The sequence below is a fragment of the Drosophila mauritiana genome, chromosome X (genome assembly GCF_004382145.1).
Source record: "Drosophila mauritiana strain mau12 chromosome X, ASM438214v1, whole genome shotgun sequence".
NCBI lineage: Eukaryota > Metazoa > Arthropoda > Insecta > Diptera > Drosophilidae > Drosophila > Drosophila mauritiana.
In genome coordinates, this window is record NC_046672.1 from 18,646,182 (window position 1) to 18,659,939 (window position 13,758).

General features: G+C 41.7%; 2 protein-coding genes across 3 annotated transcripts; both read left to right on the forward strand.

The window, feature by feature from the left end:
* The first annotated feature begins 1,444 nt into the window (after positions 1–1,444).
* Positions 1,445–2,799, forward strand: LOC117148610 (zinc finger protein 778). Its single transcript, XM_033316092.1, has 2 exons — positions 1,445–1,989; positions 2,069–2,799. Exons 1-2 carry the CDS (start codon positions 1,509–1,511, stop codon positions 2,644–2,646), a joined length of 1,059 nt encoding a protein of 352 aa, XP_033171983.1. The 5' UTR covers positions 1,445–1,508; the 3' UTR covers positions 2,647–2,799.
* A 716-nt stretch (positions 2,800–3,515) lies between these two features.
* LOC117148611 (vascular endothelial growth factor C) lies at positions 3,516–13,524 on the forward strand. Of its 2 annotated transcripts, XR_004459905.1 has the most exons (7): positions 3,516–3,798; positions 8,732–9,076; positions 11,090–11,168; positions 11,229–11,255; positions 11,372–11,862; positions 12,477–12,721; positions 12,917–12,987. XR_004459905.1 is itself a non-coding variant. In XM_033316093.1 (6 exons), the coding sequence occupies exons 2-6, from the start codon at positions 8,786–8,788 to the stop codon at positions 13,007–13,009; spliced, it is 981 nt and encodes a 326-aa protein (XP_033171984.1). In that variant the 5' UTR covers positions 3,525–3,798; positions 8,732–8,785; the 3' UTR covers positions 13,010–13,524. The 2 variants fall into 2 exon arrangements, 1 of the variants encoding a protein (XP_033171984.1); XM_033316093.1 differs by lacking the exon at positions 12,477–12,721 and having other exon boundaries at positions 3,525–3,798; positions 12,917–13,524.
* The last annotated feature ends 234 nt before the right edge of the window (positions 13,525–13,758 follow it).

The following is a 13,758-nucleotide window of genomic DNA, read 5'->3' on the forward strand; positions in this document are numbered from 1 at the left end:
TTCCTTGCCGAAACAGAAATCTTACATAAACACAAATATGACACAAGAGCGCGGCTGTCGACTTTACTCCACCCCGGTACTCAAAATGTTCGAATAAAAGAGTGAATAAGTTACTGAATCATTGCATGCAACATAGAACGACTTTAGCTAATGGAGATTCGTGTTATTATATTCCATTTTTACCTGATTTGATCCCATTTCGCTATTTATTGAACGTTTGATGTGCATTTAAGTGATTCCCCCCACCCATAGCATCCTGCAAAAATCGTCCTAGTTGATAGAAAATGCAAATACAAGATCATACGTTCTCGATTCAAGTGTTTAACTTTAATAAGCATTTTCAGTTTAAAGAAGCTCTTGTACATTTTGTGATGATCCAAAAATGTTTCTTTTTAAAAACTGGCTGCGATTTTTCGACTGTAGTGTTGGAATTTCGCAACCAAGAATGTTGCTTGTGTATTTAAGTGGTACCATTGTGTTATTTGAACTTTTGAGTATCGGGTGAGCATAGAACTAAGGAACCATTAGAGGTCCGATGGATTGATTGAGCCGCCACAGAGCCATTTTGATAATAAGAACAAAGAATTCGATAACTATGTATGTTTAATGGATTACATAAGTGTGTACTACTTCACGCAACAGGTGGGTGGCATTGCCCTGCAAATATTTACTTTAATTTCTGGATAATTAGTGCTCACATCACTGATTAGAGGACAGGAATGCGCAAAACAATATGCTTAATACATAAGATTCCAGAGCTTTTAGTAACGCCATGTAAATTCTGGGTCATGAATACAGTTGTGAAGATTGAAGATTGTAACCGAGGCGTTTGTTATTATGTATTCAAGTCATTTATTATAAGTGTATACAGCTTATACTATTACAAAAGTGTTAAAAACATGAATTATTTTGAGAAAAAAAAAAACACAAAAAAGAATATACAACAAAATGTTAGTCGGTAAATGAAATCAAATGTAAAACAATTTAATGTAGACTGTACTAAAGAATTCAAGGAAATTTGAATATCAACACTCCATCACGCAAATAACTAAAAGGAAATTCGCAAATTGAATAGAAGTTGATGGGAAAATTATTTGCACAGTGCAGAAAAACGTGTTATAAAATTATTATACTATACAAAAACTATATATTATTGAATTATGCTGATGAAATTAAAAACCATAAAAGTATGTAAAAAAAATTCAAATACAAAATGATTTAAATGAAGTACAATAAATATTCAAGTGACGAAAATGTACGAGCGGGCTCTTTTCAATGGGAATATTTTAAATGATTGAAGGAATGGCTGGAAATATATAGACCTTAATTTAAAATTTTTTGAATTTTGGTTTTGAACAGTTCGGGAAGTAAGTGTGACTGCATATTGATATATTCGGTATATTTATTTTCAGCTTGCGGTCAATCGATAACAAATCGCACCTTCCGATATCGATAGACAGCGAGCCGTTTTGCTTGTAAATACAATTTTAATTGGACAAGGTAGAATTATGGAACCGGTGCCCATCCGGCCAAAGGCGCCGGGAGCGGACAACCGCGGAGCTCTGCCGCTGGCGGCGAAGAAGCCGGCCAAGAAGCGTTCGTACCACTGCGGCGTTTGTTTTGCGGAGTTCTCTCGTCATACGGCCACCAAGCGGCACGAGCAGCAGTGTGCCGTCAGGTTGAGGTGTCTATTCGTCTGCCGCCACTGTCTGACGCTCTTCGGCGAGGAGGCCCGGCTGGAGCGGCACAGGGAGCGAAAGCACATCGACGGCCAGTTCCTGTGCCTGCAGTGCGGCAAGAAGTACGCGTCCGCCACGTTTCTGTACCGGCATGTGGCCAGCTGGCACGGTCAGCAGTCGCTGTTCTACTGCGACATGTGCGCGGACAACTGCAACGACGTTAAGACCTTTAGCGGGATGCTGGAGCTGCAGGAGCACGCCGAGGAGGTGCATCGCCTGAGTACCCTGAAGTCCACGGCCAGTGATGCAGGTAAGTATCCTGCTTACGAGTAGTTGTGATGTTTATGGCATACCCTGCTTAATAATACTATTCAATCCGATCCCTGCAGACAGCCAGGTTGACGAAACGGAGGACCTTGAGATGCTGGAGGAGAACATTGAGAACATACTACCCAGCATCGACTGGGACGACGATCTCACCTTTGGCTGGCCCACGGACCTGGACAAGGAGTCGTGCATTGTGGACGCCAAGCCGAACGTTTTCGTGTGTCCGTTCTGCGCCAACGGATTTCCCGGCAGTCTGAGCCTGGTGCGGCACTTGGAGCAGGTTCACGGACGCAGCGCCCTGGAGTGCTGCTGTTGTGGCAAGAGCCATGGCAGCCGAGAAGCCCTGCGGTCCCACCTGCAACGTCTTCACATCCTCTTGCGCGGTCATGTGTGCGGTATTTGCCAGGCGGACTTTGCCACCGCCGATCACCTGAAGAAGCACGTTAATAGCCTACACCTGGACCACCGACCACATCTGTGTCCCAAGTGCGGAAAGACATTCACCCAGAGGTGCCACCTCACCGATCACATGGAGACGGATCGCTGCCATGGCCACGGTAATTACACCTGTGAATTATGCGTGCGGCCCTTCTTTCGGGCCATCGATCTCGAACGGCATGTGAGTGAGGAACATCTGTAGGGCAGTCATCCTAGCGGGAATCGTAGATACCTGAGCGACATCTCACGTCCAGAATTACGCTTTATATACATTTAAGCAATGGATAAATGTAACGTTTTTGAATTTATAGGCCATATCCTAGTCATCGGAAAAGGTTTTCCAAGCGAACTTGAATTGAAAATCGCATTTTAGTTTTTGCTGTAAAATTAATGCTTATGAAACGATTTAATTTACGCCTTAAGATATATATAAGCGATTAGTTACTTTAATATAGCAAGCAGAATTTGTTACACCCTTGCAAGCTACGATGGCTGAAAGACAATGTACTTATATGAATACTAAAATAACAATAATGAAGTCAGGTTAATAAAAACGGGCATAACTGAAATATTGCCTAAGAAAAGTTGGAAAGATTGCCTAAAGAAAGTTTACAGATTATTGATGCGTAGTGTTAACATAATGTAATTTGTCACACTACGATGAATACTATGAAAATAACAATGAAATAATGCTGCTTTATCAGTAATATTTATACTCCATTTCCACACATATGGTACAAATAAATAGACAGATCATAATATAAGATACATAGAATGCAACATATGTATTGTTAATGTTGCTCTGTATATATTTAAATCTAATCTCAGCGAGCCTCCTGAGCGAGGGTGTGCATAAGTCGAGATCGCGCTCTCCCAGCGTTAACTGTTAACAGTGAATCCCATCCGCTCCGCTCTAGGCCCCAAGATCGAGAGAGCGCTGAGCGGAGCGGTTCGATTCGGATGGGATGTGAGTGGAGTGGTGCTGAGCGGAGCGGAGCGGAGAGCGCAATGCTGCGACAGCTGGTTACTGTTACTGTTACTGCAACAGCTACTGCTACTGCTATTGTTATTGGCGACTGTGATAGGGGCGCAGTAACTTGGCCCACACCGACGAGTCGACAGTTTTGAACGGAACTTGCTGGTGCTTGGATCGCAGCTCCGCCGATCTCCGCGAGGCTAACACCACCAACTTCGACGCGCTCAAATATATATCACAAATTACCAAATACAAAACCCTCCATTTGTGCACACATATTTTTTTGTTGTTTGTTTACCGTTTCGTGCTAACCGATTTGTGCTGTTCAACGTCGTGTAAAACATAGTATTCAGAATTTTCGAGCCGTGTTTCAATAGAGTAAGTGCTGCTTCTCGAAATTTTCAACCCAATTCAGCAGCGTAAACAAGCAAGCCAGCGACCCTCGACTGCGTCTAACATTTAAACTGAAACTGCTTTTTGTTATTGTTTATATGATTTTCCACTGAAGCCGGGCCTTTTAAAAAGCTCTCCACAGCGCACAGCCTTTTGTTATATATATATGTTTTTTTTTTTACAAATAGCTTTCGAGCAAAACCAGAACACCGTTTTATTATTAACAAATGCAAAAAAAAAAAAACCAACAAAACAAAAAAGTACAATTGCAATTAACGTTTTTTGATCTGGCTGTTGAGTTATTCCAGTGGCTGTGTGGAAAACCCCCGTGAAAATGTTGCGCTTGAATTCCTAAAAACAAAGTCTAAGCCGGGCCTAATCGGTATTCAAATCGAACTGCGTCAAATCGCGTGCGAATCGAAGATTTTTGAATCACAAATGAAAGTGAACTTGGCTTAAATGTAGTCGCTGCCTTAAATTGCAATAAATCAAGATGTTTATGATCGAGTTATTGCGGATAAATCGTCAATAAAGTTCAACAAACTAATGCTGGCAATGTGCTCAAAGTTCATGTTTATTTTTTAATTTACTTCGTTACTAAAATGTCATTTTTAAGAAACAATTTATTTTAAAATGTACAATTGCGGGTTTTTATTAAAAGGAAACAAGTTTGATGATAACGTTTGCTCACAAAAGTCACACATTAAATATTATGTGATAAATTGATAATTATTATACTATTTTACTTTTGGGTTTTGTAAAACAATCACGTTCAGAAACATAAAAATGCCTTATAAACTTTGGTGCAAATACGTTTCCAAATTATAACGTGCACATTTTGTATGGAACAAATGGAGAACTTTGATATCCTACAAAGGAAACTATTCCTAGATCAAGTCACACCTTCACTAAACTTAAAAACAACCAATTATTTTAGATATGCCCTAGTTTTTAAAAAACTTGTCCATATTTCCGCCTTCCAAAAGTTGAAATCGGTTAATCTTAGACTCGCATTCCAGACGTCGCCGTTGACCCGATCCCTTTGGGAGCCCTTTGGGAGCAAATCCATAATTTATCTTGTAGAGCTTGTAGAACCCACTGCCCATTGTCCATTGCCCATTGCCCTCCTGTTGCTCCAAGTTTTGTGTTTTCTTGTTTGTTGTTTGCTCTGCTGCTCCCCCGTCTACATGGGCCCATGGATGCAGTGGAGTTATTATCATGTCTATATTGTAATTGATTTGCCTGAGCGAATGACCAGACGGGGAGACAAGCTATGGGCCTGTTCCCTGATCTGCCACGCCTCCGCCCGCCCCGCCTCCGCAGGCTTATCATTAACGCTCGAGTCTTCCTTTTGTTTTGGAATTCATGTGCGGGGATCAATTGCCTGGCCGAAGGCACACCCTTCGCATAATTGAGGACCGCCCAAGTGGGGATCGCGTTCCCGAGATGATTCCTTTGGGTTCCTCGCCTTCTCCTCCCTGAGATTACGTTATATGATTTGATATCTTCGGGTGACGCACCGGGAAGGAATGCCTCGAAAGTGGGAGAATAAATACAGCTGACACCTGCGCAAACTAAATACAGATCATATGGGTATCGTCTATCGACTATATGATACCTGAGGCATAGATATATGCATATGCTAGCCTTATAAGTTAAATTTTCTTAAAGAAAGCTTGTAAACAGTCGCTTGATTTCGTTTTTGGGACACCCCACACTATCGGAAACTCTTTGCTGATCAGATTTCGCCAAAGTTAGCACACCTCTTTAGTACGGGGTACTAAAAGCAATCAGTATGAGGAGTAACAAAAGCCTGTCGCTTTCGCAATAAGTATTCGCATTCATATATATAATTTAAAAACGTGCTTAATTTTGTAATCTGCCTTTCCCCCTCCCCCTCCCCCCATCTATCCGTCTCCCTCTGGTCGATCTGTAATATCTGCGCTGACGAAATGCCTCAGTAGCAACAAAAACAACAACAACTGATAACTGATAACTGACTAGACGCGCAATGTTAACCGTTGAATCGGGTTAAAGAGACCTTCGATGTGACAGGTTGTGCAATCATCAGCGGCCCACCCATCGAACGAACATCCTATAGAGGGTTTAAAAATTTGCAATATATTTTGAATCTTGTTTTCAGTACGTTAGATCTATTTAAATTCTTTGCAGATAGACTAGTAAATTATTTGAAGTCTTTTAAATTCCAATTGGTAATTATTCCGAAATTATGAACTCACTGTTAAGCTAACAGCTGTTACTCCACATAAAGCTTGTGCAGCAGCCGCCAAAAAAGAAAAACAGAGCAACAACAACAAGACGGCACAGAGGAATGTCAAGATGAATCACACAGGTGTGCGTGACACCTGGCAACAGGGAGAGAGAGAGAGGAAGGGAGAGCAATAAAAATAATCACAACGTTTGGTCTGTCATATCAAACGGCATTTGTTTAACTGTTAAAAAGAGCCAAGAAAAGTAAGGAAAACAGATTGGAAAACAATGATAGCTGATTTTCGTGTGTGTTGATTACAGCCCACAAATAATCACTTGTGCACCCACTGCACCTAAAACATAAGTGCAGAAACACACACACAACTTGAAACTCCCGTGGAGTCCCGTTACAAGGCGAGCTTAAAGCTATTTTTAACACCATCCGATCTTGCTCTCCTTCCCCTCCCCTTTCCACACCCCTCTTACCGTTTCTGCTATCTCCTTTCCTGTGTTGTTTTTTGCACCACTTCTCACTTTGCTTTTCTTCGTCTTGCCCTCATGCACTGCACGAAATCAGGATCTCTTCAAATTACTGAAAAAAAAAACGTTCCACACTTTGTTATTTGTACAAATAAGTTTATATAACTTCGTACGTTTTAATAAAGATCTTTCCAATTTGCAAGATGCATTCTAAAAGTTATTTGTACAGTAAAATAGGCTTACAAAGCCTCCTTAAAAACTTGCATCCCACTATTTTCTTTAAATTGTTATCATGTTCATCAAAATGTCATTCGCCGTACATCCAAAATTCGATTAAACTGTATTAAGAACAAAGTTGCTGACCCAAACCACTATGTGTTTACAGCTATACTAATTAGCGAAGCAAGCTCTTGGAATCTACCAGTCTGTTTTTTTCATACCCAATATATATATGTATGTACAGATTTCCCGATCCATGGGGGAGCATATGGCTATGTTTACATCTTTCTCACTTCTTCGTCTTCTATTTTTTGTTTTGCATTTTAATGAATGAACGCCTTTTGCGATTTTACAATAGCCATTTATATTTTATTTGCTATTCACTAGGCTGATAAAGCGCCTTGACCAGCAAGCTATATACAAATCTGTATATATAGTATGTTTTACTGGGACCTATCACTATCACTAGGCGTGCGTTTCGTTATCGACAGCCCAAGAAGAAGGGGAATGAGAAGAACAGAAAGGGAAACGCGAACTGACCTATAATAAGAATTTTCATATTTAAGCAGCACGCAAAAAAAGAATAAGAACAAGGGAGCGTCGAGAATAAAAACAAATAATAATAAAATACGTTAAATGCCAGAGCCACAGTGGAGCCGGCACTGGAAATAAATTTATTGGCTTAACAGCATAAGAAGGAGAACGCGAATTCTTAACAGCATAAGAAGAAGAACGCGAATTCTTCAGTTCGAAAGCAGAACGCGAATTCTTCAGTTGGCTAATTTTACCTATGATTTCATTTTCGACCAATTGCACTTTTCCTTCGAGTGCAACATAATCAGTAGCTGAAGCTTACTTTCCATATGCAGGAAATATTAAACTCCCTACGCACTTAGCATTCGAAATAGAGTTTGAGAGACAGGAAACGGACTGAAGAATTCCCGCTTGAGTCTTCTAGATTGCCGGCGATTACACAAGAATCCTGCCGCCTTTTGCCGGCTTGTAGGGCTTTAATGGCCACAAGTGTAGCTGATTTATGAGTCAGGGCATGGCCATAATAAAAGAAACGGTCGAACAAACGCGGCTCATTCATAGCCAAAAGTGGTAGTGGTAGTGGCATTGCATTGCCTAGTACCGTGTAAGCAGTGTGCGCCAGGGGCGTATGCGTGACTCAGTCGTTTAGTAACCATATTGAATTAGACACAATTGCTTTACTTACCCTATGCACCTAATACATTTTATTGTTCTTGAATTGTTTACTTGGCATTGTAAGTTATTTGTCGAATACTTCATGATTTCAATCGAGATTAAGCGGTGTTTATCGAGTGCCGCTGGTGACTAACGCCCGGTGCTTCCTGTCCCCCGGCAGGTTGATTGTCTCATTGATATGCCTGACGCACGATATCGTACCCTCGAGTGATGATAAGACGTTTTGTATCAATGTCAAGTTGGCCGTCGCAGGTTTTTTTGCTGCCTCCAACGTTGGTCAACATCGCGTTCATAACCGAACTGACCCCAATTCGAATGGAAAACGTGCCCGCCCGCCCCCACCTGTCACCCACACCTGAAGAACACACCTGCTGCCCAAAGAATTGACATTGTGGGGGAAAAGCAAATGAACCCTAGGAAAACAATATGAATCTGTGACTCTGTCATCTTCCAACACGACCCGTACATATATCAAGTCGTAAATCAGTCAGAGGAAGTCTGGGAATAAAAGGCGACTTCACACTTCTACCGGCATAAAAAAAAATTTTAAAAAATACACAAATTTTCAAATGAAAAGGAATCTTTACGTTCTCGAATCTTCGCGGCTTTGAAGAATTTTCCAAACAAAATTAAGCTGAATTTCGAGATTCCGAAAATATTTATGCTTAAAACATGACTCACCTTTCGATTTGAAGGTCACTTCCGCAAATTATAGTACATTAATAATTTATTAATAAATTGTTTAAGCTGAAAGTACGTTAAATTGCATGGTAATGATGTATTATTTCATTGGTTTTAGCTAATTGTAACGGCCATTGAAAGCCATTGAAAGCTGATCTTCCATCGCATCCGCATGGCCATGTTCCGAATCCGAATCCCAGAGCCCATGCAGCATACATTGCTCCTCCTGCCACTGCTCCTCCTCGTCCTGATCGTCGGCAAGGCAGCGGCGGGCTCCTTGGTGTCCCCGAACAACAGGCAGCCGTCGCAGAGGTTCTTCTACGCCGCTGCCACGTCCTCCTCCTCCACGCAGACCAAGGTGCGCCTGCTCCGCCAGGCGGACGATCCCGGTGCGGCGCCAGTGGGTGCACTGGAGGGCAGCTGCTGCCAAGGAGCAGCCGCGGAAGCCGGAACACCATTGACGGTAAGACAAATGCTACAATCACTCCAACATCCATCAGTATAGTGAAACTAATTAGAAAACTATTTGATAGTATTATATTATTAGGAGATATATTATCGAAAATTCAGATTGCTCTAAGAAAGTAGAAAAAATTAGGTTTTATCAGAAGAATTCGAGTGATATAATAAATGGGTTTTTAAAAAGTTCCGAGGGTAATTCCAATTACTACATTTTTGGGTTTTTGGTACCCTGCATAAAATGCCAAGAAAGTGTTTTTTGATGAGTTTGATAAGAGTTAAGAATTTTAGTTAGTCTGTTATTTAGCAAATATTACTATAAAATACGGCTGCATCTAGATGGCGCCACTGTGTCGCCCAGAGACATCGCCTATTTGGGTCAGCGTCATCACCGCGTCTTGTTTGCAGCTTGATAAGGCGCTGCCTCGCTGCACAACGCCAACCCCAACCCGATCCCAGATCCCAGATCTGAGACCCAAAACCCCACCAAAGATCGGGAGCAGTCGGTGGACACAGTGGCGCCGTTGTCGCAGCGCATCTTCTCACGCAGCGAAAAGGAATAGAACAGAAACTAAACACCAAAAGTAAATTTTTAACTAAATTTTGTAACTGGCAAGAAAATGTTATATTTCTTTAATTAAAGAAGTAACTTGTAGATACTTCAAAGTATCCAATATACTAAGTACCTATAAAGTTGAGCACTTAATTGTATTTTATTAAGTATTTTCCACTTATTATTACTTTTAGTTCTGATAGCTTTTATGGATACCTTTTGAAGGAATTCCCTATTACTTCAGAGTACAGGCCAAATTTCTCTCAGTGTTCGCCTTTCTGCTTCTGTCTGCGTCTTTGGCATTGATAGTGCTGCAGTGCCGGCTTGATTCCAAAACAAATAATTCGCATTACGTTTTTAATTGGGCGTTACTCACTGGCCCCCACCTCCAGTACCTTCTAACCCTAACCCCCACGAGAACAAGCGTTTTGTTTGCCTTGCTTCCAGATCAACAAAAGATTTCCTTTCCCGGCGAGAAAAGCGTGGGGATACTCATATGTACACATATACACTTATATTTATGGCGGTGGAAGGGTTTCTTTTCTTTGGGATTACGGTGGAGTTGTCATATTGGCTGGGTAAACAAGTGGGGATCGGTTTCTGGGCACTCGGCAAATATCCACCAAGGCACAGAAGTCGAAACAAAAACAGTTCCGATATCGGATAGCAATTAGTGTTAAAAATGTGATTCGCTTCCTGGAAGCTTATCAATAAATAAATACATATGTAGAATCCATTATTCGTGGTAAACATTCGTTTTGATTTAAAAAAAAAATGCTTATAATTAAGTGGAAATATTTGAACTGCCTATTACTGGAATATTTGCTAAAAACGTAGCTATACAAATATTCAATAATTAAAAAAGCACTTCTAAGGCCTAATAATATCAATAATAAAGTCACTTAAGCCTTAAGTTAGTTGCTAATTTGAACGCACAGCTCACTGTAAAAATAGTCATATTAGCCTGGCTTATTTCTTTACGATCGTTATTATCACATTATCATAAAATATGCCACTTCCTCTGCGATCGTTTGTCATTTGCCCTTGAACTTTCTCCGCATTGTGACGCAGCTGCGGATATGTTCATATATATGCCACCGATCTCCGCCAGATCGGACAATTAACGTCTGGAGTCGCAAATGTCGCTAATGAATCATGGCCCGGAGCATGGCTACCGTCAAAACTACATACGTACGTGCAAATTGGCCGAAAGCAAGTCGAACTGGGCACGTGGGTTACGTGGATGCGGATTCACTTGCTCCTCCGCCGCTCGGAACGGCTACCGAAATACGGGCAAAATAACTGGGTGACGCACGATGGCGTCGATTTGGTGTTTATTCAAACCATTTCTATGCAGTCGCCGTACGTTTTTCAATGGAATCTCGTCGTCGATTCGTAGTGGCCCATGACTAAGTCCAAATGAATGTGCGGGTGAACTGAATCCATGTCCAATCCATCTTACAGCTCCCACTGGCCGTGTCCGCTGAGCTGACCAACGTGACCGCCGACTACGATGTGTCCGGCGAGATGCCCTCCTCCAAGGGTGAGTATCTGGACACCCATGTATCCAGCTAACTATACTATTTGTAAACTATCTTTACAGAAAACTTTAAGCGCAGCATCATGAAATGTAAGCAATACTTTTACTTCCTTTTAAAATGAAACTCCTTAAGCGAATTCCTGAGCACTTTGTGCCTGTTTTGAGCCTTGAATAGTTATCCTGATCACCATATTCCCAATCTCCAGCTACCGTGAGGAACGCAACGCCGGCGAGCTGCTCCCCGCAACCGACGATCGTGGAGCTGAAGCCGCCGGCGGAGGACGAGGCGAACTACTACTATATGCCCGCGTGCACACGGATCAGCCGGTGCAATGGATGCTGCGGATCCACGCTGATCTCCTGCCAGCCGACGGAGGTTGAGCAGGTGCAGCTGCGGGTGCGCAAGGTGGACCGGGCGGCCACCAGCGGACGCAGGCCGTTCACCATCATCACCGTGGAGCAGCACACGCAGTGCCGCTGCGATTGCCGCACGAAGGCGGAGGACTGCAACGTGTACCAGTCGTATCGCAAGGATCTGTGCCGCTGCGAGTGTCACAACACGGACGCCCGGGACAAGTGCCTGGAGCAGGCCGAGAACAAGTACTGGGTGGACGACAACTGCACCTGCGTCTGCCGCTACAACCAGAGCTGCACCACCGGCACCGTCTTCGATGAGACGCAGTGCAAGTGCACCGACGTGAGTGGCTCCCGATAGGACACAGCTAGCCAGAGACTCCGGCTTCCCGGAGGCTCCACGGGCAGGGATTGGTTGCGATCTGGTCTGGTCTGGGCTGGTCTGGGAATCGGTTGTGCTCGTCCTTGGTTGGTTTGCGGTTGGTTCCTGGTGGTGGCTCCCTAGCTTAAGCTGTCCCAACAAGTTCCTCGCTTATTTATTGTAGCCAATCCGTACAGTTGATAGTTTTCTGGCAATTAATAGAATTTAAAAGGCATAGGTTGGAAAGGTTTCCAAAACACTAGAAATTCAGTCTGTGCGAATTCTTCAGCACTGTAGTTTCTAGCTAGGAGTTGGCTATTTGATCTATTGATCATGGCCATGTTCCCAAATAAAGCAAATAACTAATGTGTAATCCTTTGGTTTCTGCACTTAAAGCAGGAAATTATTTAGTGAAAAACATTTAGTAGATATCAGTTCAGAGTTCTCAGGTCCGACTGTCTTGTTCTTGCTTTTTGTTTAAACTTATTGTTTGTTCAACTGCTAGCACAAACTCTGTATATTTTACGTAATTTAAGTCTCTTTACAAATGTATGTATGTATGTTTTTACTTCTGTTTCTTTTGTGTTTCGTTTTAGATTAAAAATGTCGAGTATTATTCTTAGAGTCCACAGAACACAGCACACACAACACACAAATTTGTTCGATTGCGAAACCTAAAACTCTTGTGATACTGTTCAATTAACTTTCTCGAAAAAAGAACTAACCTTAAATTAGCATCTTCTGCTTAGCGATTGGTTAAGGATTGAAAAAATAAATGAAAATACATTAAATAAATATATAGCTGAGTTGAGGCAAAAATGGGAGAAGGGAGTTGCATTGTGTGAGTACTTGTCCTGCTTAAACGTTTATTGAACCCGCCAAGAAACGATAATATCTCCATCTGCATGTCTAATCCTTCCTAAAAATGTAAATATTTCAATTATGACCCTTTCCAACTTCCTGCTTCTAGAATTATTCCAGATAAGTAACCTAAAATTGCTAATTAATCGATTCGATTTTGTTCTTTCATTCCTAGCCGGCTGCACCCATCGATGTCTTGGACCGCAAACGCTTCATTGTCCAGGCGGTACAGGTGGACCCCGATAACACCACCCTGTACAGTGTTTGAGGACAGTTGGTTCGCCACGGAGTACGAAGTAGAGACGCCAGCTTCCTAGCGGGGAATCCCCGAGTACTGAGCAGGCAATTGCCGGGGAATTGCACCGTGTACTTTATATTATTTATAGTTATCGATTAAACTTAGGCTAAAACTGTAATGCCCCTAAACTTAACACACAGTATTTACCCCCCTCTGCATCTGCGGCACGAGAAAAACTTTATGTGGTTGCGCAGAAATCTCTGGCGATTGGATAGTTACTTGCCACAGAGAAATGTACTTTCAGATACATTTTCGAAGTATTTTAGACCTTTGGAGATTTCTGCGCAAGTCCTTTACATTACTTTTATTAATTTGTTTATATAACTTTTTAAGCGCCTTTCACTTTGTCGCGGCTTTGTACACATTTGTTGATTTCCGTTTGTTTAAGTTTTAAGTCATCCAAAAATAGTTGTCCACAATTTAAAGACTTTCAATTATTCGCCGTACTTCATTTGTATGTAACTTTTTTTTTTGTAAAAAAATGTTAGACTTAAGTTTGCGTAAAGAAAATACAGACAAAGTATTGAATTATTCAAATGTATTTTGATTTACAGCCTTTTGGGGGAATACCTGGTGGAAAATTTAAATGAAATATTAAAAGCATAAAAATCTTCTTCGTAAAACATGTTATTCAATTTTGAACATCACATTGTAAGGTACATGTATTTAAAATACACAAGAAAGGATACAGGAAAGGAAAGATGGACAGACGGACATGG